At 40.8% G+C, this 26,675-nt stretch overlaps 1 protein-coding gene across 1 annotated transcript in view; it reads left to right on the top strand.

The window, feature by feature from the left end:
• The window catches only part of LOC311037072 (uncharacterized protein), a 32,109-nt gene extending 7,152 nt beyond the window's left edge, over nucleotides 1-24,957 (top strand). Inside the window, exons 10-47 of the mRNA XM_084046139.1 lie at nucleotides 775-883; nucleotides 988-1,064; nucleotides 1,670-1,778; nucleotides 1,879-1,955; nucleotides 2,429-2,537; nucleotides 2,661-2,740; nucleotides 4,085-4,196; nucleotides 4,297-4,376; nucleotides 5,379-5,493; nucleotides 5,594-5,673; nucleotides 5,896-6,013; nucleotides 6,114-6,193; nucleotides 6,825-6,939; nucleotides 7,040-7,119; nucleotides 7,352-7,469; nucleotides 7,570-7,652; nucleotides 8,031-8,145; nucleotides 8,251-8,333; nucleotides 8,522-8,633; nucleotides 9,886-9,965; nucleotides 13,203-13,317; nucleotides 13,418-13,500; nucleotides 15,978-16,092; nucleotides 16,190-16,269; nucleotides 16,464-16,575; nucleotides 16,676-16,755; nucleotides 17,606-17,723; nucleotides 17,830-17,906; nucleotides 18,552-18,666; nucleotides 18,767-18,849; nucleotides 19,419-19,533; nucleotides 19,634-19,713; nucleotides 19,919-20,030; nucleotides 20,131-20,207; nucleotides 21,152-21,266; nucleotides 22,415-22,503; nucleotides 22,884-22,980; nucleotides 23,260-24,957. Coding sequence (XP_083902265.1) covers nucleotides 775-883; nucleotides 988-1,064; nucleotides 1,670-1,778; nucleotides 1,879-1,955; nucleotides 2,429-2,537; nucleotides 2,661-2,740; nucleotides 4,085-4,196; nucleotides 4,297-4,376; nucleotides 5,379-5,493; nucleotides 5,594-5,673; nucleotides 5,896-6,013; nucleotides 6,114-6,193; nucleotides 6,825-6,939; nucleotides 7,040-7,119; nucleotides 7,352-7,469; nucleotides 7,570-7,652; nucleotides 8,031-8,145; nucleotides 8,251-8,333; nucleotides 8,522-8,633; nucleotides 9,886-9,965; nucleotides 13,203-13,317; nucleotides 13,418-13,500; nucleotides 15,978-16,092; nucleotides 16,190-16,269; nucleotides 16,464-16,575; nucleotides 16,676-16,755; nucleotides 17,606-17,723; nucleotides 17,830-17,906; nucleotides 18,552-18,666; nucleotides 18,767-18,849; nucleotides 19,419-19,533; nucleotides 19,634-19,713; nucleotides 19,919-20,030; nucleotides 20,131-20,207; nucleotides 21,152-21,266; nucleotides 22,415-22,503; nucleotides 22,884-22,980; nucleotides 23,260-23,428 — 3,764 coding nt within the window. The 3' untranslated portion in view covers nucleotides 23,429-24,957. The remainder of the gene's footprint in view (nucleotides 1-774; nucleotides 884-987; nucleotides 1,065-1,669; nucleotides 1,779-1,878; nucleotides 1,956-2,428; nucleotides 2,538-2,660; nucleotides 2,741-4,084; nucleotides 4,197-4,296; nucleotides 4,377-5,378; nucleotides 5,494-5,593; nucleotides 5,674-5,895; nucleotides 6,014-6,113; nucleotides 6,194-6,824; nucleotides 6,940-7,039; nucleotides 7,120-7,351; nucleotides 7,470-7,569; nucleotides 7,653-8,030; nucleotides 8,146-8,250; nucleotides 8,334-8,521; nucleotides 8,634-9,885; nucleotides 9,966-13,202; nucleotides 13,318-13,417; nucleotides 13,501-15,977; nucleotides 16,093-16,189; nucleotides 16,270-16,463; nucleotides 16,576-16,675; nucleotides 16,756-17,605; nucleotides 17,724-17,829; nucleotides 17,907-18,551; nucleotides 18,667-18,766; nucleotides 18,850-19,418; nucleotides 19,534-19,633; nucleotides 19,714-19,918; nucleotides 20,031-20,130; nucleotides 20,208-21,151; nucleotides 21,267-22,414; nucleotides 22,504-22,883; nucleotides 22,981-23,259) is intronic.
• Nucleotides 24,958-26,675: the final 1,718 nt, after the last annotated feature.

Here is a 26,675-nt window from a genome sequence, read left to right as displayed (position 1 = left end):
CAGGGGAGTGTGGGATTTTGCTTTATAAGGTATATTATGATGGAAAAGAGGTATGTGGTTAAACAGGATTAATACTTACCTTTTGATTGTTTTGAATCATTTCTGTAAAATTTGGAAAATGTTTTCTTTGTGTGAGTTCACTTGTAATTTTGGGGAATGTGTTGAGGTTGCCTGTTTTGTAGGACATGGTTGAGGCCACTAAGGAGAGCCATTCAGGTAGAGGATATGAGTCAGTCTAGTCTGAGCCCTGAGGAGGAAAGTCACGGGCACAATGCGGCTGCTAAAGCTCTGCCCGGTATCTCAGTCTGACAGAGTCAGTTAGTCTTTGGACATGTTGTTTGTGTGAAGCAATGTAGGTTTATTGTTTTGTTTTTTTTGAATTATTTTTTTTGAAACTATTTTTTTTTAACACTATTTTTTTTTGTGCACTTTAAAGAAAATAAACCCGGATTATCACAACAGTTGGTTTGTCATTCTGTCTACCTAGCCCTCATCCAAAGGAACTCTTTTACAAGGGGGCACCACAAGTGCAAACAGTTGCACCATCGGTCGTACAAACTCTATTTCCCCCTCAGATTCCTCATGTCCTGACGGCTGATTTTTACTCTCTAATCTTTTCCTTGTGTGTTATTCTGCTACTTTACTTCAGTTCTGGGGAGAATCATTTGCTGTCATTTAGTTGTCTGCAACAACTCACAGATGAATGATTTAATATTTAATTATTTGAATGCAACTGTTCATGACACTAAGTGCCTTGTCCCCTTCATTTCACAGGTCAACCTTTCTGCAAATGTGAATATATAGAAAATAACAACATAGACCCAAGATCCATTATGAATTACAAAATACATGAAGCAACTCTATTGTGCTTACGAAGGATTATGTAAGTAAAATGAATGTTCTAAACGCTGCAGCATAAGTAATATTCCTGTGCGGTGTCATTCTTTTTACACTCTGTCCATCACTTATTATTTTATACATCTCCAGTGTGACAACTGTTGGCAAGAGATGTGTGAATCCAGAGTCAACTTTGGGAAAGTCTCTCTATCAATTCAAAAGAACAGGTAAGACAGGTCGCTCAGCAGATCACATATCTCTCCCAGGCTGGGTTGGCCTAGTCAGGGCTGTGTAAGTCGAGGGGTGCAGCCGTCAGCATGCGAGGAAGCTGGGGCAATAGCATTTCTACGACATACATTACAACATTACACATTTGTGGTTCTCCCATGGGCAGAAGGGAAAGTGCTGTTTGAAAAGTGTGTGTGTGTGTGTGTGTGTGTGTGTGTGTGTGTGTGTGTGTGTGTGTGTGTGTGTGTGTGTGTGTGTGTGTGTGTGTGTGTGTGTGTGTGTGTGTGTGTGCCATCTGAATCTGTGAACAGCTAATCTCAGACTCACTGGAATAATTGGAATAACCAAGTTTCTGAAATGGTTTGATTCTATTGAAAATAATGGATTTTACAATTATGCCTTTTTTGGACAAATATCTGACTTTTACTCTAAGCTTTTCCTTGTGTGTTGTTCTGCTGGTTTACTTTAGTTCTGGGGAGAATCATTTGCCATTTATTGGTCTGTAATGTTAGTCAGAAAACAAATCACAGATAAATGTTTTAATATTGAATTATTTGAATGCTACTGTTCATGTAACAAAGTGCCTTGTCCCCTCATTCCACAGGTCAACCTATCTGCAAATGTGAATATATAGAAAACAACAACGTAGGCGCAGGATCCATTATTGCTTACCACATAGATGAAGCGACTCCATTGTGCCCACGGAGGATTATGTAAGTAGAATGTTCTAAACAGCAGCCTAAGTCATATTCCTGTGAGATGTCATTCATTTTACACACTGTCCATCACTAATATTATATTATCCATCTCCAGTGTGAAAACAACGGTCTGGAGATGTGTGAATCCACAGTCAAACTTGGGAATGTCTCTCTATCAATTCAAAACAACAGGTAAGACTATAAAAGGTCGCTCAGCAGAGCTCATATCTCCACCAGGCTGGGTTGGCCTAGTCAGGGCTGTGTAAGTCGAGGGGTGCAGCCGTCAGCATGCGAGGAAGCTGGGGCAATAGCATTTCTACAACATACATTACAACATTACACATTTGTGGTGCTCCCATGGGCAGAAGGGAAAGTGCTTCTTGAAGTGTGTGTGTGTGCGCGGGTGTGCGTGCGTGCACTCGCGTGCCTTTGAACAGCTAATCTCAGACGATTTTGTCTTTTATGGACAAACACCTGAATGTTATTGTAATCTTTTCATGTTGTGTTGTTCTACTGGTTTACTTTAGTTCTGGGGAGAATCATTTGCTGTCATTTATTAGTCTGTAATGTTAGTCAGAAAACGAATCACAGATAAATGTTTTAATCTTTAATTATTTGAATGTAACTGTTCATGCAACAAAGTGCCTTGTCCCTTCATTTCACAGGCCAACCCATCTGCGAATGTAAATATATAGAAGACAACAACATACCCCCAAGATCCATTATGGATTACCACATACAAGAAGCGACTCTGTTGTGCCCACAAATGATTGGGTAAGTAAAATGAATGTTCTAAACAAAAATTAATGTTCTAAACAGCACCCTAAGTCATATTCCTGCGAGGTGCCATTCATTTTACACACTGTCGATCACTCATTTTATTTTATCCATCTCCAGTGTGGAAACAACTAACGGCTGGAGATGTGTGAATCCAGAGTCAAACTTGGGAATGTCTCTCTATCAATTCAAAACAACAGGTAAGACTACAAAAGGTCGCTCAGCAGAGCTCATATCTCCACCAGGCTGGGTTGGCCTAGTCAGGGCTGTGTAAGTCGAGGGGTGCAGCCGTCAGCATGCGAGGAAGCTGGGGCAATAGCATTTCTACGACATACATTACAACATTACACATTTGTGGTTCTCCCATGGGCAGAAGGGCAAGTGCTGTTTGAAGTGTGTGTGTGTGTGTGTGTGTGTGTGTGTGTGTGTGTGTGTGTGTGTGTGTGTGTGTGTGTGTGTGTGTGTGTGTGTGTGTGTGTGTGTGTGTGTGTGTGTGTGTGTGTGTGGTGTTCTGCTGGTTTACTTTAGTTATGGGGAGAATCATTTTCTGCCATTTATTTGTCTGCTAATATTGTCAAAATCACACCCTGTGTGAAGGAAGCGGTGCCTTTGGGGCGGGGCTTAACTCATTTCAGTTCGTCCCTATTGGTGGTCTGAGTCCACTTACCAAATGTGTACTTGGTAGCATGCTGCAAACTGGAATGATGGCTGATAAAAAGGCCAGCCAATGGGCAGACAGAGGGGGTGGGGCTTAAGTAATTACAGTTCGTCCATATTGGTGGTTTTAGTCCATGTACAAAATTTGCACTCCGTAGCATGCTGCGAACTTGAGTTATGGCTGGTTAAAGGCCAGCCAATGGGAAGACAGAGGGGGCGGGGCTTCAGCAATTTGTGCTCGTCCCGTATTGGTGGTCTAAGTGCACATACCAAATTTGGACTTGGTGGCATGCTGCAAACTGGAGTTATAGCTGTTTAAAATCCCGTGCTCATCCCGTGCTCATGCGGGCGGACGGACATAACATACGCTGGGGGTCCCTGGACCCCTCTTTGATAACCAGTGGCACGTGTGTGTGTGTGTGTGTGTGTGTGTGTGTGTGTGTGTGTGTGTGTGTGTGTGTGTGTGTGTGTGTGTGTGTGTGTGTGTGTGTGTGTGTGTGTGTGTGTGTGTGTGTGTGTGTGTGTGTGTGTGTGTGTGTGTGTGTGTGTGTGTGTGTGTGTGTGTGTGTGTGTGTGTGTGTGCGTGTGTTTGTATGTGTTGCTTCTTTGCCGTGCTCATCCCGGGCTCATACGGACGGACACACACACAGACACGGAGTAAAAGCCAAGTGTAGAGCGGTTGGCACCGCTAAAAATAATCCTACGGTGGGTTGCTTAGTGGGTGGGCGGACGGTGGACGTCTCAAACATAACATGTGGACCTGCCAGGCGCACCGTTGCTCTTGCTCCGATCCACACTGCGGCCTAACAGTCTTGTAATAATAAAAACACAGATGGTTTTCATATTTAATTACTTTAATGCAAGTGTCTTGTCTCTTCATTCCACAGGTCAACCTATCTGCAACTGTCCAGATCAAGGACTCGACTCCATGCACCCACGTCTCATTAAGACTTACCAGATATATGAAGTGACTCTGTTCTGTAAACGCAGGGAGATCATGTAAGTAGAATGTATTAAACAGCAGCTTAGGTCATATTCCTGTGAGGTGTCACTCATTTTACATACTGTCCAGCCCTAATATTATTGTATCCATCTCCAGTGTCACAACATCTGACGACATGCGTGAATGCGTGAATCCAGAGTCAAACTTGGGACAGTTTATCGATCTCAAAAGCAAAGGTAAGAATATAAAAGGCTGCTCGGTGGAGCGCACATCTCCGCCAAGGCTGGGTTGCCTAGCCAGGGCTGCCTAGCCAGGGCTGTGTAAGTCTGACGTCATTTTGTAGTCTGACGTCACGTCCGGGTCCAAAAGGAACCAGCGCCATCCACTCTTCATTGTAAACAAACATGTTGGACCCTGTAAATCTTTTTACAATAACTTCCTTTTTCAGAAATGAACCATTAAGGGTTAATAAGGGTCTTAATGCTAATATCATAGACAGTAAAAAGTAGGCTAATATATATATTTATATATTTTTTTTAAAATTGTGATTATTAACATAATATTTATTTTTTATATGTATTTATATATATATTTATATATAGATATATAAAATAAAAATTCTCTTTGACGTTGCCAGGAAAGCGGTAGAATGACACTTTAGTCGTTATTATAGTCTCAGATCTGTTAAAACAGTGAAGGACACAGCACTGCGCATATTGGGAAAATACACACTTGGACTCGGACGTTATTATGACGGGGCACAACGTCACGGCTTAACAACCAAATAGCATTTCTGTGACATACAGTGCAACATTCTGCATGTGTGGTGCTCCCATGGCCACAAACATGAACAGTTGCTCCATCTTTCCCCTCTCAGCAATTCCTCATGTCCTGACGGCTATACCCCATGACTGTCACAGCCATGGCTAGGCGAGAAGGCCTGGCGGAGATTGCGCTCAGAGGAGCTAATCAACGATTCTAATCAACTAGGCTTTAAACATCTTCTAATATTTGGATAATACGAACCATAGTAATTTCTAATATGGTTAGATTGGCTTTTACAATACTTTACTGCTTCCATTTTTATAGAAAAGTCAGATTTGTACTCTTTCTGGCTAATATAATTTGTAGCTAATGCTGTTAGTTGACAGAAAATAATTAAACTGAATGGTTTTAGTATTTCATTAATTAAATGTAACTGTGCATGCAAATAAGTGTCTTGTCCAATAATTCCACAGGTCAAGGTGATCGCTGCATATGTCCAGATCAAGGAATCACCTACATGGACTTAGATCTCATTAAGGATTTCAAGATAAATGAAGCGTCTCCATTCTGTCCAAGCAGGGAGATCATGTAAGTAGAATGTTCTAAACAGCAGCCTAAGTCATATTCCTGTGAGGTGTCATTCATTTTACACACTGTCCATCACTAAAATTATTTTATCCATCTCCAGTGTGACAACAGCTAATGGCCAGGAATGCGTGAATCTAGAGTCAAACTTGGCAAAGAATATCCATGCATTCAAAACAACAGGTATTAGCGTGTGCTTAATTGAGTGAGGGGATGACTGCTTTTTTGTTGTCGGTTCTGGGACACGTTTCGAGTATGTTGTTCTGCTGGTTTACTTTAGATCTGGGGAGAGTATTTGCTGTCAGTTATTTGTCTGCTGATGTTTGTCAAACATGATAATAAAAACACAGATAATGGTTTTAGTATTTAATGCAACTAACTAAGTCTTGTACCTTCATTCCACAGGTATACCTATCTGCAAATGCTCAGATGAAAACTCAAAAATCAACTCCATGCACCCAAGGCTCATTATAGAAGATGAGATATATGAAGTGAATCTATTCTGTCCATACAGGGAGATCATGTAAGTAGAATGTTTTAAACAGCAGCATAAGTCATATTCTTGTGAGGTGTCACTAATTTTTCATACTGTCCAGCCCTAATATTATTGTATCCATCTCCAGTGTCACATCATCTGACAGTATGCGTGAATGTGTGAATCCAGAGTCAAACTTGGGACAGTTTATCGATCTCAAAAGCAAAGGTAAGAATATAAAAGGCTGCTCGGTGGAGCGCACATCTCCGCCAGGCTGGGTTGCCTAGCCAGGGCTGTGTAAGTCATTGGGGCTCAGCCGTCAGGATGCGAGGAAGCTGGGGCAATAGCATTTCTGTGACATACAGTGCAACATTCTGCATTTGTGCTGCTCCCATGGCCACAAACATGAACAGTTGATCCATCTTTCCCCTCTCAGCAATTCCTCTCATGTTCTGACGGCTATACCCCATGACTGTCACAGCCATGGCTAGGCGAGAAGGCCTGGCGGAGATTGCGCTCAGAGGAGCTAATCAACGTTTCTAATGAACTAGGCTTTAAACATCTTCTAATATTTGGATAATACAAACCATAGTAATTTCTAATATGGTTAGATTGGACTTCACAATACCTGTACTACTTCCATTTTTATAAACAAAAGTCAGATTTGTACTATAGTCTTTTCTTTATGTGTTGTTCTGCTTGTTTATTTTAGTTCTGGGCAGAACAATTTGCTGTCATTTAGTTGTCTGCTAATGTTGTTAGTTGACAAAAACAATTAAACAGATAATGGTTTTAATATTTAATTAATTTAATAAGTAACTGTGCATGCAAATAAGTGTCTTGTTCAATCATTCCACAGGTCAAAGTGGTCGTTGCATATGTCCAGATCAAGGAATCACCTACATGGACTTAGATCTCATTAAGGATTTCAAGATAAATGAAGCGTCTCCATTCTGTCCAAGCAGGGAGATCATGTAAGTAGAATGTTCTAAACAGCAGCCCAAGTCATATTCCTGTGAGGTGTCATTCATTTTACACACTGTCCATCACTAAAATTATTTTATCCATCTCCAGTGTGACAACAGCTAATGGCCAGGAATGCGTGAATCTAGAGTCAAACTTGGCAAAGAATATCTATACATTCAAAACAACAGGTATTAGCGTGTGCTTAATTGAGTGAGGGGATGACTGCTTTTTTGTTGCCGGTTCTGGGACACGTTTCGAGTGTGTTGTTCTGCTGGTTTACTTTAGATCTGGGGAGAATAATTTGCTGTCAGTTATTTGTCTGCTGATGTTTGTCAAAAAATATAGTAAAAACACAGATAATGGTTTTAGTATTTAATTATTTTAATGCAACTAACTAAGTCTTGTCCCTTCATTCCACAGGTATACCTATCTGCAAATGCTCAGATCAAAACTCAAAAATCAACTCCATGCACCCAAGGCTCATTATAAAAGATGAGATATATGAAGTGAATCTATTCTGTCCATACAGGGAGATCATGTAAGTAGAATGTTCTAAACAGCAGCATAAGTCATATTCCTGTGAGGTGACATTTATTTTACATGCTGTCCATTGCTAATATTATTTTATCCATCTCCAGTGTGACAACAACTGACGGCAAGAAGCCATGCGTGAATCCAAAGTCAAATTTGGGAAAGTTCATCTATGATATCAGAAGAATAGGTAAGACTAGAAAAGGCAGCTTGGCAGAGCGCATATCTCTGCCAGGCTGGGTTGCCTAACCAGGGCGCGCGCGCTCCATGGACCTTCCTAGTTGAACATCGAGTTGCTTAAATATTTGGATGACATCAACCTTAGTCATTTCTAATATGGATAGATTGCATTGAAAATATTGGATTTTACAATTCTGTCATCTATCTATTCTTATAGACAAAAGTCTGATTTTTGTCCACTTATGTTTTCATTGTGTATCGTACTGCTGATTTACTTTAGTTCTGGGCAGAATAATGTATCATTTATTAGGCTGCCCTAAAACACAGATAGGCTGGTTTTAATATTTAATTATTTAATGCTAAGTGTCTATGTCCAATCATTCCACAGGTCAACATGGTAATTGCACATGTCCGGATCAAGGAATCAACAACAAGGACTTGCGTCTCATTAAGAATTACCAGATACATGAAGCGTCTCCATTCTGCCCAGGCAGGGAGATTGTGTAAGTAGAATATTCTAAACAGCAGCCTGACATAAGTCATATTCCGGTGAGGTGCCATTCATTTTACACACTGTCCACCACTAATATTATTTTATCCATCTCCAGTGTAACAACAACTAACAGCAACATGACATGCGTAAATCCAGAGTCAAGCTTGGGAAATCTTATTGATCAATTTGATAGAACAGGTAAGACTAGAAATATTTTCACTGTGTTAACTTTTGTTCTGGGGTGAATAATTTGCTGTCATTTATTTTTCTGCTAATATAAAAAATATATATGTATGTATATATTTATAATAGAAACACAGGTTTTAATTTATTTATTTGAATGCAACTGTTTATGCAACTACATGTCTTGTTCCATCATTCCACAGGTCAACATATCTGCGCATGTCGAGATCAAGGACTCGACTCCATGCACCCAAGACTCTTTAAGAATGAGCAGATATATGAAGTGACTCGATTCTGTCCACGCAGGGACATCATGTAAGTAGAGCATAAGTAATGATTAACTAATGATGAAAACAATGACCCAGCTGGAGGTCCCACTGGACCCAATCCAACTTGGGAGACCCCCGTCAGCCTAACACACAGCCATGCACCACATGGAAGTTTTGAAACAACAAACACCACCAGAGACCGACTCTCCTCACTACTGCTACCCGCCTATGAGCACTCATCCTGGGCATAGAAGCCAACAAGACAAGCTGATCTACAAGCCCACCATGTGTGACCCTTAACTAATGATACATTAACTTTGTCTTTGGTTAAGTCATAGTGACTTAACCATTAATTCAGTCAGGAATACTCATTTAACAATTTATTGCAACAAATGGAATACAGTTAAACTTAGCGTTAAATTAAATTTTGCTAAGCAGCATGCTAAGCAAATTAAGGGAACGCTCTGCAAAACCCCCCGCAGGTATACAAGAGCGGGCCCATAGCAAGACATTTAATCAGATTAACTTGAGTCATGCAAACTTGAATACAGTTTAAATGGATTCTAGGCAACATTAAGCCTAAATTTGAAAAATATTTATATATATATATATATATTTTGCATTTTTTCCCCTCTATCAGCCAATGATGCTGGGGTGTTTTCCTGCATTGAAACACAGTCCTCTTTCTGAAATCCGTATTTTCCCTACTGTTTATGTTTGTCCGGGACGTAAATTAACGCACACATGTGCGCGTCCGTGCGCGTCCGTGTGAACTTTTTACTTTTGGTTTTAAAACGCTCTCAAACTTCTTTTTTGAGGCACATAATTTACTTTTAAGATAGCGTTTGGATAGAATTTAGTTGTTTAACTTCATATATGTGGTCAATTTATCATGACAGAGCCTATTTAAAAATAAAAATTCAGAGAACCGGCAGGGGCGGGCAGTGACACGCATTGTATCCGAATTAAGCAACCTATTTTCGGCATGGCCCGTTTAGAAGTCCCCCCTGCATCACCCCCTGATGGTCGGGGAAACAAACTGCTGGAGGGGCGGGGTTTTTTTCTTTTTTTATCTCTGAACTTGCCTACAATCCCTTTAACATTAAAGCCATAGAACATTGAATTCAGTTTAGAGCCATGCAAACGTGAATTTAAGTTTACTTAAGACCCATGCAAGTATTATATAAGAGTTAATATAATTACGTTTCTGAATTTGCCACTTATGATAAAGTATTTCTTGTGAGGTGCCATTCATTTTAAACGTTGTCCATCACTAATATTATTTTATCCTTCTCCAGTGTGGAAACAGCTAACATGGTAAAGGAATGCGTGAATCCAGAGTCAAACTTGGGAAAGTTTATCAATCTCAGAAGAGCAGGTAAAAATAAAAAAGGCCGCTCAGTGGAGCGCATATCAGTGCCAGGCTGGGTTGCTTAGCCAGGGTTGCGTACGTATTGGTGTAGATGTCTGGCTTACTTGTTGTTAACTAGTTGTACAAGCTCTTGTTTTATTGTTGTACTGTTTTATTGGATCTTGTTTAGCTCGTGCTTATTTGATTTTGCTATTTTGTCTCATCTGTTTAAGAAAGTAGGTAGCTGATATATAGCACTTTTACCTTAGCGCTAGGTATATTCAATTCAATCTTTATTTCAGACTCAGGGTCCATAAAACAATACATTATGACAGTTACTCATTGCTAAAACTCAAGTAAAAGCAACGTATAAAACAGAACAAAACAAAACATAAAAACACATAAAACAAGAAGACAGTCCTTCTACAGCTGCTCACAGTCTGTAGAGGCTGTTACGCCAATGTTTCCATATCATGGACGAGAACCTAGTGGAGCTCATGATAGGATTAATTAATACCTTAATAACATGATTGTCAGACTCTTCAAGACGACATATGAATTTGTACATTAGGTTTCTTAGCAGGGCTTGACAGGTAGGTACTGTACCCCCAAGTTCACAAACAGCTGACTGGCACTGTGCCATCTTGGTACCCTCACCAGCAACCGTAGAGCATCATTATATGCTACTTTGAGTTTTTGCATGCTGCTAACCTTGTAATTACTCCATAGGTGAGCCGTATACAAAGGTGTACAGAAAGCTTTAAAAAGTGATACCTTCATGTACAGAACATTTGTGAAATTTCCTCATTAGTATGTTTGCCTGAGCATACAATTTGGATCGTTGTCTATTGATGTCTTTGTCATCTGTGAGGTCATCAGAGATATAGTGACCAAGATACTTAATCTCACTGCACACAGATAGTATGTTGCTACTGAGAATAAAATTAGGGAATACAGCCCTTCTATCCTCTTTACTTCGTACAATCATGATGCTACTCTTTTTGGCATTATACTTAATATTAAATTCAATGCCATACTGAGAACACACCCTCAGAAGCTGTTGTAAGCCTGCACTGTACGGAGAAAAGATAATTAAATCATCCGCATACATAAGGTGGTTGACAGCAGAATCCCCTATGACACAACCAGTATTACACAGGTTCAGATTCCTTGACAGATCGTCCATGTATAAATTAAACAATAGGGGAGATAAAATCCCCCCTTGTTTAACCCCATTACTTACATAGAAATGTTCAGACACAGTATTACCCCACTTCACCTGCATAGTCTGATGAGCATACCAAAAGGCAAGTATCCTTATAATGTACATGGGTACCCCTCTTTGCCACATTTTATCAAATAATTTGAAGTGATTCAATCTGTCAAATGCTCTAGAAGCATCTATAAAACACAAAAACATGGTGGAATTGGGACTTCTATAATTTGCTAAAATGTCTTTCAAAGCATATATACACATATCAGTACCATGTTTCCTTTTAAAACCAAACTGGTTGTCTGTGTGTAATAAACCCATCCAATCTGTCCAGCAGGATTTTCTCCAGGACTTTGGAAAGAATACTAGCTAGAGCAATCAGTCTATAATTATCAATACTATTTATTTTCCCAACTTTGTCCTTGATAACTGGCACTAGCAGCACAGATAACATTGAATCTGGTAAGACACCATGATTAAGGAAACCAGTAATGCATAGAGCAAGTATAGGAGCAAGCTTTAGACTGGCATGTTTTAAGTGTTCAGCTGAGATGTTATGCAGGCCACAAGCTTTGTTATTTTCTAGCTTCATTATAGTGTTGTAAACCTCCTCAGCTCTAACAGTCACATTTTCAGTGGGGTCAACTTTATCCACCACAAAAGAGTCACTCTTAACACAGTTGAACAACTCATAGTAGTGTTGCCACCACAATTCAGCAATGTTGCCTGACCCACACACTCCTTCAATGGAAGAAGGTAATGGAGTTTTACTGCTGTTTATGGTTTTGACCTCTTGCCAGAAGTCAAAACAACTGTTGTTTTGCAGCTTTCTGGCAAGTGAGTCTGCCCTCGTTGTGTCCTCATTCTTTTTAATGAATCGGACAGCATACTTATATTTGGCATTAGTGGCCTGTTTCTGTTCAAACACAGACCCCTGTCTTGGCCTACCTGATTCTGCCCAATCTTTAAAAGCAGCTCTAGCAGCAGTGTGTAGCTCCGTCACATGTTCATTCCAACCAGGTTTTATACTAAACACTTTTTTCTTACCCTTGTAAAGACCCTTACTTGAGTCATTTAAAACGTTTATAATAAGATCATAAGTAGCACATAAATCTCTACAGTGATGCTCATTTTTACAGTTAGTGTCAGTGCACTGCATGGCTTCCCTTGGAAGAACAACAGAGTCTAATGATTTGTACAACAGAGTCTAAAGATTTACTCTTACTAATGATATACTCTTGGTTGCTTGTTTTTGCAGGAAATGCACTTAAGACTTCTGGTGATTAGTAGTTTCGTTCCCTACCTATGTTGAATGCACTTATTGTAAGTCGCTTTGGATAAAAGCGTCTGCTAAATGGCTAATGTAATGTAATGTCAGGATGCGAGGAAGCTGGGGCAACAGCATTTCTATGACATACGGTACAACATTCTGCATTTGTTGTGCCCCCATGGCCACAAACATGAACAGTTGCACCATCTGTCGTACAAACTCTATTCCCCCCGCAATAATTTCTTGTATCCTGATGGATGCACCGTAGCCTGACATGGCCAGACTAATATCACTACGTAGATATTAGTCTGGAATCTCTGTGTGGAACCTGCATTTCCAAGGGGCGGATTTTTGCACTGGTAAATACATCTGGTTTCAAAGCTAGCTACACCTCATGACTAACACAGCCCTGGGTAGGCGAGCAGGCCTGGTGGAGGTCTGCGCTCCGAGGAGCACACTTTTCTAGTAGAATCAATCTGCTTAATACCAACCACAGTAATTTCGACCATGGTTAGATTGCTTTGAAAAATTATGGATTTTTCAGTTCTGTCATCTAATTTTCATAGACAAATTACAGTTTTTCCTCTATTTTCATTGTGTCTTGTTCTTAAGGTGTTTTTTTTGTTTTGTTCTGGGGAGAATAATGTGATGTTTATTCGTCTGCTAATGTTAATCCGTAATTCACGGGTAGTGGGCAGTAATTCACGGCTAGTGGGCAGCGGGTGCGGGTATAGCACTGCCAATTATAGGGCCCTAAGTGTCTTGTCCCTTCATTCCACAGGTCAACATGGTAATTGCACATGTTCAGATGAAGGAATCGACTCCATGCACCCAAGTCTCATAATAAACCATGAGATATATGAAGGGACTCAGTTCTGTCCAGGCAGGGAGATCATGTAAGTAGAATGTTCTAAACAGCAGCATAAGTCATATTCCTGTAAGGTGCCATTCATTTTACACACTGTCTATCATTAATATTATTTTATCCATCTCCAGTGTGAAAACAACTGACGGCAAGAAGCCATGTGTGAATCCAAAGTCAAATTTGGGAAAGTTCATCTATGATATCAGAAGAACAGGTAAGACTAGAAAAGGCAACTCGGCAGAGCGCATATCTCTTAGCCTGGTTCCAGACCATAGACCCCGCCCACTCTCTGAGTGAGCTCCACGCAGCTTCAGTCTGATAATCAGGCTACATATCTCTGCCAGGCTGGGTTGCATAGCCAGAGCTGTGTAAGTCGTCAGTGGCGTGCACAGACATTTTGAGGGGCAGGTGCTCATGTAAAAAAAAGGGCACCTTGTGCGGCCTGTGGAACCGCCAACTGCCTAGTAGTGTGAGATTTATTACAGGGACATCTTGTACGTCGTAATTGCATACTGTATGTATGTATTTTAATAGCCATATGCTGTCTGATGCAGATGTTTGATAACATTCAACAGGTTTTTTTCTGCTAAATTACAATTCAATACAACATAAATAAGTAGGCTACTACTATTCTTAATGTACCTGTACAAAAGATTGAAATACAGCCTTGAACTGAGCATTATTCACTATCAGTGGTGTCATCTCATTCAACATGCATGGTGTACAGTCTAAGTGTCATATCAAATCTTTATTATGAGATTGCTACAGGAAACAGGTGTAGATAAGATCGCCGAGGTCAACGGGAGTATGTCTGTATTTCTATGTATTGCTATGTGTTCCTAGCGCAATCGTCACCATACAGGATACACAGGCAGGTGTAAAACTTTTAGACAGTTTAAGATCAAAGTTTCAGACGGTTTGACATTTAAGTTCAGCCTACACCTTGCATCCTGTTTTTTCACAATTTTAGGTATGTTTTTGTCACGTAGGTATTTTTTGTCAATGTTGTCGTTAAACAGGGGAAATGGAAATTTCCACTTGTTGTGACATTTGAATATGCAGGGGCCCAAAAATGTAAAGTGATATTCAACCTTTAAAATGGATGCTGATAAAATATGTGCCATATTTTCCCATCAGGATGAATGCATATTATTCAGTCCATTGCCTATTTTCAGTGTCCACCTTTCTTTTACTGACGGACTATGAACATGCTATTTTCATTCACATTGGGAATCTAGGCTTCTATTACTGTTGCTAAAACTGCAGCAAAAAATTAAAAGCACACTGGTCCAAGGGCGCCGATAACGTGGGTGCCCGGGGGCTAAAGCACCCACTGTGGGTGAGGAGCACCCACTGGGTGCTGGTCAAAAAAAAAAAAAAAAGTATTTTTTTAAAATTATTTTTCAAAATCAGATCGCCTGGTTCAGATCGCCACTGAACAACCGAATTAACCGAAATAAAGTTTCAAAACCCCCCCAAAAAAGTCAATTAACCGACCAAAACCCGCAATTTTTTTTCGCGCACGCGCGAACGGGGCGTGCATGTGCGCCTTGTTGGGCACCCGCTAGAGCTTATAAATATCGGCGCCCCTGCACTGGTCAAAAGCGAAAGTAAAATCGGGCACTCTGAACTCTCAATGAACCCAATCAACAACCTGCCGACACCTCCATGAGCTGTTGTCACGGAGATGACAGCCCATGACAGCCCACTACACAGAGAAGCAGTCTCATGTAAACAGAAATGAGTCTGTTCAACTCTTTTGAGTTTGCGCGGGCCGGGAAGGGGAGGAGATGTGTGTGGCTGCTGTAGTACCTCTGTAGACCCGCCCCCCTTTGCCCCTCCGCCCCCCTTTACACTGCACGTTCACGTTAAGAGGGAAGGGAGGGGCACAGGAGTGCCGCGGGCACATGTAGGGGGATGTCTGGCAAAATTGCAACGCACATTTGGAGCATTGTTAATCGCAGGTGCTCATCCAGGCTCTTGTCATCTCTCGCCTGGACTACTGCAACTCCCTCCTTGCTGGTGCCCCGGCGTCAGCCATCAGACCTCTCTGGAGCTTGTTCAGAAAGCTGCAGCTCGCCTGGTGTTCAACCGCCCCAAGTTCTCCCACACAACTACACCCCTTACACCCCTGCCCGACCACTTTGGTCTGCCGTCTCGGGGCGACTGGTTGCCTCGTCGCTCAGTGGTCCTTCTGGCCGATCTACATGGTCACAGCATTTTTCTGTTCTGGCCCCACAGTGGTGGAATGAACTCCCTACTGATGTCAGGACAGCAGAGTCACTGCCCATCTTTCACCGCAGGCTGAAAACTCACCTCTTCAGGAAACGCTATCCTGATCCTTCCTCTTAGCCTTGCCTACTTGTTGACAATTACTTCCACAAGCTCTTGTTTTATTGGATCTTGTTTATTTGATACACTTATTTGTTTTAGCTCTTGCTCATTTGACTTTCCTATTTGTCTCATCTGTTTAAGAAAGTACAGTAGGTAGCTGCTATATTGCACTTTTACCTTAGCTCTAGGTTAGTCTACTACTCTTAGTTGCTTGTTTTAGAAGAGAATGCACTTAAGACTTCTGGTGATTAGTAGTTGTCTTGGCTACCTATGTTGAATGCACTTATTGTAAGTCGCTTTGGATAAAAGCGTCTGCTAAATGACTGTAATGTAATGTAATGTCCAATCATTCCACAGGTCAAAGTGGTCGTTGCATATGTCCAAATCAAGGAATCACCGACATGGACTTAAGTCTCATTAAGGATTACAAGATAAATGAAGCGTCTCCATTCTGTCCAAGCATGGAGATCATGTGAGTAGAATGTTCTAAAAAGAGCAGCATAAGTCATATTCCTGTGAGGTTCATTTTACACACTGTCCATCGCCAATATTATTTTATCCATCTCCAGTGTGACAACAACTAATGGCCAGGAATGTGTGAATCCAGAGTCAGATTTGGGAAAGAATATCTATAAATTCAAAACAACAGGTAAGACTAGAAATCTTTTCATTGTGTGTTGTTCTGCTGGTTCACATTAGTTCTGGGGAGAATCATTTGCCGTCATTTATTTGTCTGCTAATGTTAGTCAAAACAAAACAAACAAATAAAAGCTTTCATATCATATGTAATTATTTGAATGCACCTGTTCATGCAACAAAGTGTCTTGTCACTTCATTCCACAGGTATACCTATCTGCAAATGTCCAGATCAAGGAATCAACGACACAGACTTAAGTCTCATTAAGGATTACAAGATAAATGAAGCGTCTCTATTCTGTCCAAACAGGGAGATCATGTAAGTAGAAGGTTCTAAACAGCAGCATAAGTCATATTGCTGTGAGGTGTCATTCATTTTACACACTGTTTATCACTAATATAATTTTATCCTTCTCCAGTGTGACAACAAATAACAGCCAAAGATGCATTAATACAGATTCAAACTTGGGCGAGAATATCTATACATTCAAAACAGCAGGTAAGACTACAAAAGGCTGATCAGCGGAGCGCGTATCTCAGCCAGGCTATGTTGCCTAGCCAGGATTGTGTAAGTCGTGGGCAGTATCGCCGATGGGGCGAATGGTGCGGTTGCACAGGGCCTCGCTCCAGGCAGGCATTTATTTTCTCTTCATCATATGTATTGATAGTCAATCAAAGTGTTAAATGTATGTATGCTAGTAGACTATGTGAGTCGCAACCGGCCCAGATCGTCAGGAGAGAGAGCTGAAAAGGTTTATATTTTGTGGAGGAGTGTACATGTAGCTGCAGCAGGGCTCCCAGCCCCAGGTGATGATAAGGAGTGGTGAGGATCAAGCCGACCATTACTTTAATGCGTCCTGTGCGCAATGGTGCCCGATTGAAACAAGACATCACTGGAAACACCGTTCTTAAAAGAATGGACAAAATGTTCCCACACTGTGAAGTTGCGCGTTGAAGTTTTTCAAAGTTAAAATTATTATTATTTGTGGACTGGCGTTGTTTCTCAATCAAAAAGGACGTCCATAGCCTACTATTCCAATTACAAAACAGTATTTCTGAGTTTTCTGCAAAAAGGCAGGAGGAAAATGCTGGGTAGCGTCTGGATTCATGTCAATAATAGCGTGTGCTTAATTGAGTGTGGGGATAACTGCTTTTTTGTTGTCGGTTCTGGGACACGTTTCGTGTGTGTTGTTCTGCTGGTTTACTTTAGGTCGGTGTAGAATCATTTGCTGTCGATTATTTGTCTGCTGATGTTTGTCAAAAATAATAATAAAATAAAAACACAGATAATGGTTTTAATATTTAATTATTTTAATGCAACTAACCAAGTTTGTCCCTTCATTCCACAGGTATACCTATCTGCAAATGCCCAGATCAAAACTCAAAAATCAACTCCACGCACCCAAGGCTCATTATAAAAGATGAGATATATGAAGTGAATCTATTCTGTCCATACAGGGAGATCATGTAAGTAGAATGTTCTAAACAGCAGCATACAGTAAGTCATATTCCAGTGAGGTGACATTTATTTTACATGCTGTCGATCACTAATATAATTTTATCCATCTCCAAGTGTGACAACAACTGACGGCCAGAGATGCGTGAATCCAGAGTCAAGCTTGGGAAAGTTTGTCAATCTCACAAGAACAGGTAAGAGTGGAAAAGGCTGCTTGGCGGAGCACATATTTCCTCCAGGCTGGGTTGCCTAGCCAGGGCTGTGTAGGTCGTGGGGTGCAGCCACACCCTGGGTAGAAGAGCAGGCCCTGATTGGTGCCCCACAACTTCGGAGGCAGCGAAATCCAATCACAACCGGGCGGGGCTAGACCAAATCTGCCAAGGGCAAAAATGTTTTGTTGCACTGGTAGATTCATCTGGTTTCAAGGCTAGCTGCACCTCATGACTAACACAGCCCTGGGTAGGCGAGCAGGCCTGATGGAGATCTGCACTCTGAGGAGCACACTTCTCTAGTAGAACATCAAGTTGCTTAAATGTTTTCTAATAATTGGATAATACCAACCACAGTCATTTCGAACATGGTTAGATTGCTTATAATAATAATGGATTTTACAATTCTGTCATCTATTTTTCATAGACAAATTACAGTTTTTCCTCCTCAAATCTTTTCATTGTATTTTGTTCTGATTTCTTTTTGGGCTCTGGGGAGAATTATGTGATGATGTTTATTCGTCTGCTAATGTTGTCAGTCGGGGGAAAAAAACAGCTAAAGCAATTCATATTTAATCATTTTAATGCAACTGTGCGTTAAACTAAGTATCTTGTCCCTTCATTCCACAGGTCAACATGGTAATTGCGCATGTTCAGATCAGGGAATCGACTCCATGCACCCAAGTCTCATCATAAACTATGAGATTTATGAAGTGACTCAGTTCTGTCCAGGCAGTGAGATTATGTAAGTAGAATGTTCTAAACCGCAGCATAAGTCATATTCCTGTGAGGTGCCATTCATTTTACACACTGTCTATCATTAATATTATTTTATTCATCTCCAGTGTGACAACAACTGACGGCAAGAAGCCATGTGTGAATCCAAAGTCAAATTTGGGAAAGTTCATCTATGATATCAGGAGAACAGGTAAGACTAGAAGAGGCAGCTGGGCAGAGCGCATCTGCTAGGGTGGGCATAGCCAGTGCTGAGTAAGTCGTGGGGCGCAGCTGTCAGGATGTGAGGAAGCTGGGGCAATAGCATTTCTACGACATACGGTGCAACATTTCGCATTTGTGGTGCTCCCATGGGCAGAAGTGAAAGTGTTTGGAGGTGCACTCTAGTGTGTGTGTGCGCATGTCCGTACGTGTGTGTGTACCGATCAGGGCTGGAGTGACACACCCTGGGTGGGCAGGCAGGCCTGGTGGAGATGTAGGATTGCACATTTTTAGTTGAACATCAAGTTGCTTAAACATTTCCAAATCCTTCAATAATACAACCATAGTAATTTCTAATTAGATTGCATTGAAAATAATGGATTTTTATTCTAATTCATCTATTTCTATGTGTAGGCAAAAGTCCCATTTGTACATTCTAATATTTTCATTGTGTATTGTTCTGCTGGTTTTGCTGGGGGGGAAACAGATAATGGTTTTAATATTTAATTAATTTAATGCAACTGTGCATGTAGCTAAGTGTCTTGTCCAATCATTCCACAGGTCAACGTGATCGTTGCATATGTCCAGATCAAGGAATCACAGACATGGACTTAAGTCTCATTAAGGGCTACAAGATAAATGAAGCGTCTCCATTCTGTCCAAGCATGGAGATCATGTGAGTAGAATGTTCTAAAGAGCAGCATAAGTCATATTCCTGTGAGGTGCCATTCATTTTACGCACTGTCCATCACTTATAAAGTGTTATCCATCTCCAGTGTAACAACAACTAACGGCCAGGAATGTGTGAATCCAGAGTCAATCTTGGGAAAGAATATCTATAAATTCAAAACAACAGGTAAGACTAGAAATCCTTTTATTGTGTGTTGTTCTGCTGGTTCACATGGGGATCATGGGGGTTCTGGGGAGAATCATTTGCTGTCACTTATTTGTCTGCTAATATTAGTCAAATCAAAACAAACAAATAAAAGCTTTCATATTATATGTAATTATTTTAATGCACCTGTTCATGCAACAAAGTGTCTTGTCACTTCATTCCACAGGTAGACCTATCTGCAAATGTCCAGATCAAGGAATCAACTCCATGCATCCAAGACTCATTAATAATTCCCAGATACATGAAGTGAATCTATTCTGTAAACGCATGGAGATTATGTAAGTAGAATGTTCTAAACAGCAGCATAAGTCATATTCCTGTGAGGTGACATTTATTTGACATGCTGTCTATCACTAATATTATTTTATCCATCTCCAGTGTGACAACAACTGACGACCAGAGATGCGTGAATCCAGAGTCAAACTTGGGAAAGTTTGTCAATCTCACAAGAACAGGTAAGACTGGAAAAGGCTGCTTGGTGGAGCGCATATCGCCACCAGGCTGGGTTGCCTAGCCAGGACTGCGTAGGTCATGGGGTGCAGCCATCTGTGACATATGGTGCAACGTTTCGTATTTGTCTGTCGGCAGACGCGTCGCTAGTTCTCTACTAGGTTGGGGGCTTAGCCCCCCAGGCAACGGGCACATGCACGCGAGCATGTACCTCTCCCCCCCGCGCATGCGGATTTGGGTACTTTTTCCCCCATTTTTTGTTACTTTATTTCGGTTTTAGGGTTAAGGGTAGGGTTAGGTTAGGGTGATAGATATATAATTAAAAAAAAAAAAAAAAAAACGTTTTACATTTTTATTTATTTATTGGTGGCTTTGGATAAAACATTGGTGGCTATAGCCACCGAAGCCCCCGCCTAACGACGCCACTGTCTGTCGGAGTGTCTTGTGTGTTTATGTGTCTGTGAGTGTGTGAACTGAACAGCTAATCTGAGGCAGGGCTGGACTGACACAACAATGGGTAGAAAAGCAGGCCTGGTGGAAAGATATGCACTATGTGGATTGCATTTTTTTAGTTGAACATCAAGTTGCTTAGACCTGTCCTACTATTTGGATAATACCAGCCATAATCATTTCTAATATGGTTAGATTGCATTTTTATTTTATTGACAAAAATCTGATTTTTACTCTGTAATATTTTCATTGTGTGTTCTTATGCTGGTTTACTTTCGTAAACAAGCTATGAGCTTGTATATCTGCTATTTTTGAATAGCCAAGTATAAAAGGTCATAATTATTGTGATGCTATAGTTCCGTGGAGAATAATTTATTTGTCTGCTAATGTTAGTTGAAAAAAAGAACAGATGATGGTTTTCATTTTTGATTGATTGATTGATTGATTGATTGATTGATTGATAATTAATGTAATGCAACCTGGACAACCTGCAAAACAGGTCAACGTGATAGCTGCATATGTCCAGATCAAGGAATCAACTACATGAACTTAAGTCTCATCAAGGATTACCAGATACATGAAGCGTCTCCATTGTGTCCAAGCAAGGAGATCATGTAAGTAGAATGTTCTAAACAGAAGCCTAATGCTGCCTTCACACTGGCAGATAAAAAGCTACAGTCTACCATTAATTTTACAATTTACAATTCACAATTTAGGCACTTAGCAGACACTCTTAATCCAGAGCGAATTACAGTAAGCAAGGACAACATGAGGTAATACATCAAATGCATAGAATTAGTCATCTAGGATCATAGGTAAACCAAGAACCTATCATCAGTCTAAACTCTAAACAGTATAATATATAAAACGATCAATAATCTGTACAATGAAACTATACACACTATAGGATGCCAGGTCTACAAATTAACCGGCATCTGTCTACATACAGTAGCATGCGATCTAAATGACATTTTAGCCTTTTCATAAGCCTGCGAGGTCGTCAAGGCTAGGGCAAGTGCTACGGGCTAAGGTGGAGTCTGAAGAGGTGAGTATTCAGATTACATTTTCAATGGAAGCCAGCAACATGAAGATACAAAGCAATGCCCAACGTTTGTAGCTGCTACAAAATCTTCAAAGCTAAAATCTTCTCAGACAATTACAGCGTGGAGTGGGAGGAAACTAATTATTTTCGTGAGCCAGTTCCATGTTCTATTTTATCCCCGCAGGCAATATATTTTATTCTACATTGTTCTTGTGTTTTAAAAAATATTTTTTTTATAACATTTAGAGTAGCCAATTATTTTTTACCCCCTTTTTCTCCCCAATTTAGTAGTTATTCCAATTATTTACACCCCACACACATTTCTGTGTTGTCACTGCTGTTGTATCCTACACCTGCCAGTGAGGAGCCCTCACCGGGAGGACGTAGAGCCTTCATCCTACTCCTCCCGCCCAACACTCCCTGCTGACAGGTGCTGCTTCAGCCTGTAGGAATACATGCAGAGGCACCCTCCCCGTCCGGCTTCCCTGCCCCTGAACACGAGCCAATTTGTGTTCGCATAGACGCCCGACAAAGCCGGATGCACCACGGTGGATTCGGACCCATAAACTCTGTGGTGGTGGGCAAGGACTTTACCACTGCGCCACCCGAGCGCTGTATCTTTTGTAGCTGTCAGTGTGAATGCAACATAAGTCATACTCCTGAGAGTTGCCATTAATTTTACATGCTGTCCATCACTAATATTATTTTATCCATCGCCAGTGTGACAACAACTAACGGCACAAAGCCATGCGTGAATCCAGAGTCGGACTTGGCAAATGATATCTATCAATTAAATATCACAAGAACAGGTAAGACTGGAAACGGCAGCTCGGCAATGTCTCATAATCCACCTATATGCTGTTGACCTTTTACTATTGTAATGGATTCATATATAGGGGTAGGGAAGCCTCTGTGCAGTAAATCTCCACTGTCTACTTGCCCATGTTCCTCAGATTTACATTATTCTCATGATCATTCTCAAGCTCTCATGATCAAAGGTTTTTGGCCATGAAAACATTGTATTTCAAACATAATCTCTGATTTCATCAGTCTTCTTGATGATGTCATTTCCAGCTTCAGTAATACTATCACTACTAATACTATTATTCATAAATCAAGAATAACTGACAATGACATCAGAACTGCAGATTTGAACATCTCCTCTCATTGTTATTGTGTTTCTCCAAAGCTGAAGTAACATCTGGACATGGAGTAGGAGTTGGAGTAGGAGTTGGAGTTGGAGTTTCAGTGTTTGTGCTGATTTTGATTTACATCGTTTGCTGCAGGTAGGTGTGTGGTGGGGGGGGGGGGGGGGGGGGCGGGGTCTTTCCCACAGTTCTGTGCGTATTGTACACAATGCATTAGTCAAGAAATAGACCTTGATTACATATACACTTGCAAGATTAAAACTGAATTATCAATATTAGCTTTCCACGCAGCAGCTATTTCTGTCAGATCTCTGTCAATCTCTCAAGTGCGACACACACCCGTTAAGCACTGCCACATGCGTGAAGCAGAGCAAATTTCTTAGGACATTAAATAAGGTCAGTCTTTTGATTTGACAGGAAGAAAAAGGATTATTCTGCCACCTCTAAGTGTGAGTCTGAGTCTGAGGTCCACTACGTCACGGTCCAGCACCCCTCTCGCTACGCCTACGCTCCTCATCCTCCTCCAGAACAGATCGTGCTTTACTCCACGTTGAACGTCACGCCCCGTCAGCATGGTCTGGACTAGGTAACGTGTCTAGAGGTCACTGACTAACATGGTCTTTGATTTCATGATGCTGTCAATGCACTGAATGTGACATTATCACATTTAATCAGACTATTTTGTCGTTATTCTTTGGGTTGATGATGGGTTGATGATTACGGTGTGATGTGCACCTGATAGTGAAATGCAAAAACGAGAAAACAAGGACTCCGCCCTCAGAGGGGACGGTGGGGGAGTTGTCACATTCTAATACAGCCCAAAACCCTAATCTTTCATCTGGTCCGTTGGCGTGCCTCACTGAGCATAGAGACACACGGCGGACTACAAATTCACGCCCACAATTGAGACAGCGCCCCCACTCGAGGTCCGTTAAATATGTTTCCAAATGTATAGAGTGTCTTTATCAACATGTCTTCTTGTTTTCTCAATAGTTGATGTGTTTCACATTTCATTTTCCACTTGAATGGGTTACCCATAATGTTAACACAGCAGAGGGGAGACTGCAGACAGACAAGTAGTCGCATTTCGCATGACATCACTGTCTTTACGAGCGCCGAGCGTCGACTTTGAAGACCGGAATTCTCATCCCAATCCCGACTGACTTTGTTCATGTCTACATTTTGAACATCTCATAGGCTTATATTAATTTTCTACCTACCGCGGAGCTCCGACGGTACATGAAAAATTAAAACGTGTGGGTTTACCATTGTTGTATTAACTTGCCTGAATGTGATTTAGTTGGGGAAATAACACAACTAAATGGAGGAGTGACATCCCGACATTTTCAAGTACTTTGTGAATTCTCCAGCTTAGTATTAATATACAATTAGTCTTGCAAAATGCTGTTTGGCTAATTGTCCAAAATAAATAGCCTATAAAAACGATACATAAGAGACACAAACGTATCTGGGTATTGAAGACCTCAAGGGATGCGTCCATTACAGTTGAAAGCAATTCTAACATCAAAGTCGGCTGCCTCTTATGAGCTTGCCATCCCCAATATGGCGCCTGCAGATACATACGCCCCAGAGTCGGAGGAGGCGTTTACGTCTTTATGTCTATGCTCTTCTCTGTCACTGTTCTGTCTCCCTGTTGTGTTTTCTTGTGTTCCTTGTTTCCTGGTTTTTGTTCTTTTCAGTTGGGTTCCTTTAATTTTGTAATGTGTCTTCCTTGTATCTTAGTTCTGGTTAGATTTTGATTTAAACGTGTGCATCTTTATTTTGTAGTAATGTTGTAGTGTTTTGCTGCTGTTACCCGTCTCACCAGTCCTGCGATTAGCCAATGTTTTGCACCTGTATCCTTCTAGTTTGAGCCTATCCTTGTGTTGATGGTCTGTTGAGTTCACCTGTTCGTCCTGGTGCCTACTTAGTCGCCCCAGTATTGTTTATTCTTTGCCAGATTGTAAATAGTAATCATTGTGTTATGTATTCCTTATGGTTTTAGTTCCTAGTAACACCGGTGTTAATGTCCAGTGCTCCTCGTGTTTCTGTTTTCATGTTAATAAATAATCTAAAATATGTGTGTGCCTCTTGTCCTGCAATTAAGGTCCTAACTCTGACTTGCACCGTGACTATTCTCTTCTCTACAAAGTGACAATTACTTTGTATCTATGATCACCTTGTAGTTAAGTTAATAAGTATGCTGATTGTCTAACTGTACTCTAGACGTTGGAGACAAAGTAATCAAAACATCCAATTGTATTACATTACTGATTATACTTTTGTCATTTGTTGTTGATTGTTCTTGGGCTCACTGGGCAGCGAGCACAGTCATGTTCTCCACTATTTTATTCATGTGTTTAACCCACTTTTTTGTGACTCTTAACTCCTTCCACAATCCAACATACTTTGACCTAGAAACTTGTCTTAACGCCTGGTGACTGATATTGTCCTAATGTGTGAGGTGGAAGTATTCTTTTCAATTTCTTTAATGTATATTTAATTTCATTTTCAAAATGTATAAAAAATGTAAAATAAAAAAAGTAATTGAAAAAACACAGCCCTCATGCATTAGAAGGATAATATCAGTCACCAGTAGCAGGGGTGTGTATTTTCAATGAATCTTGAAAACACAGTTACAATGCATAACATTTACTCTTCATTTAGGATTATACCTGCCCCATTTAGTCTCCCGTTCACCCCCAGGTAGAACAGTTTGAACCTTCCTTTGATACTCCTGGCCTTGCTCGCTCCCCTTCCACTTTGTCTCTTGGAACCTGCAACACACACTCTAAATTATAAAAACATCTCTTTAATTGATTGTGATGACAATTTAATGACAAAACAACAGCTCAACCTTGCATTTAAATTAATGTAATTTACTCTGACACTGCTGTAGGAGTCCACTTATTTCAAATGGTGGATATGCAGTCTTTCAAGTCAGACTATCTCTTTCCAGACCCTTTTAAAAAAGAAAGATTTTGATCCCACCATCCTGTCAAGCTTTAAACTTATCTCCCAATTCTGTCAAAGGTCCTAGAAAAAAATATTTTCCCTGGCTTTTGAGCACAGCTAATCTGATGACCACTGACTCTACCGCAATATTCTCTGCTGTGTATTTTTAAATCGTTTTTCAATTGCTGCATGTATTTGTTGTATATCCTATTGTGACATTGTTGTTGTTTTCTACTGCTGTGTTGTGTAGCACTTTGGTTGGCTTCGGTCATTTGAAATGTGCTCTATTAATTATTTTTTTGTTGAGTTGAGTAGAGAGCAGAGCTCACCACCTGATGGCAGCAGAGAGTCACATGAAGCATCCTCCAGTGGACCCAGAGCATCATTGGTGCTGTAGCTGTAGAGAGCAGAGCTCACCACACGATGGCAGCAGAGAGTCATATCAAGCATCCTCCAGTGGCTCCAGAGCATCATTGGTGGTGCTGTAGATCAGTGCTTCTCAACCTTTTCAGGCTGTGACCCCCCCAAAAATAACCAACTGGGGACCCCCCCACTCTGACATGCACTTGGAATGTAAGTGTACTATTTATTACTATTTATATGGGTTTGGTCTAGCCATGTGGGTGAAACCTTCTGTTGATTAATCATGTGACTTGTGTATTGTCTTAAATGTCGCAACTCTCCAGCACTGTTCTATAACAGTGTCTACTGTCCCTCTCCCTCAAGCCGTTGGTTCTCAAAGTGGGGTCCGGGGACCCCCAGGGTTACTTGAGGGGCTTCCAGGGGGTACGCAGCCAAATGTGTTAATATAGCATCACAATAATTATGACCTTTTATACTTGGCTATTCAAAAATTGTAGATATACAAGCTCATAGCG

This window comes from Gymnoscopelus microlampas, assembly GCF_963454915.1.
Source record: "Gymnoscopelus microlampas genome assembly, chromosome: 21".
NCBI lineage: Eukaryota > Metazoa > Chordata > Actinopteri > Myctophiformes > Myctophidae > Gymnoscopelus > Gymnoscopelus microlampas.
This window is presented reverse-complemented; position numbering and strand designations above follow the sequence as displayed.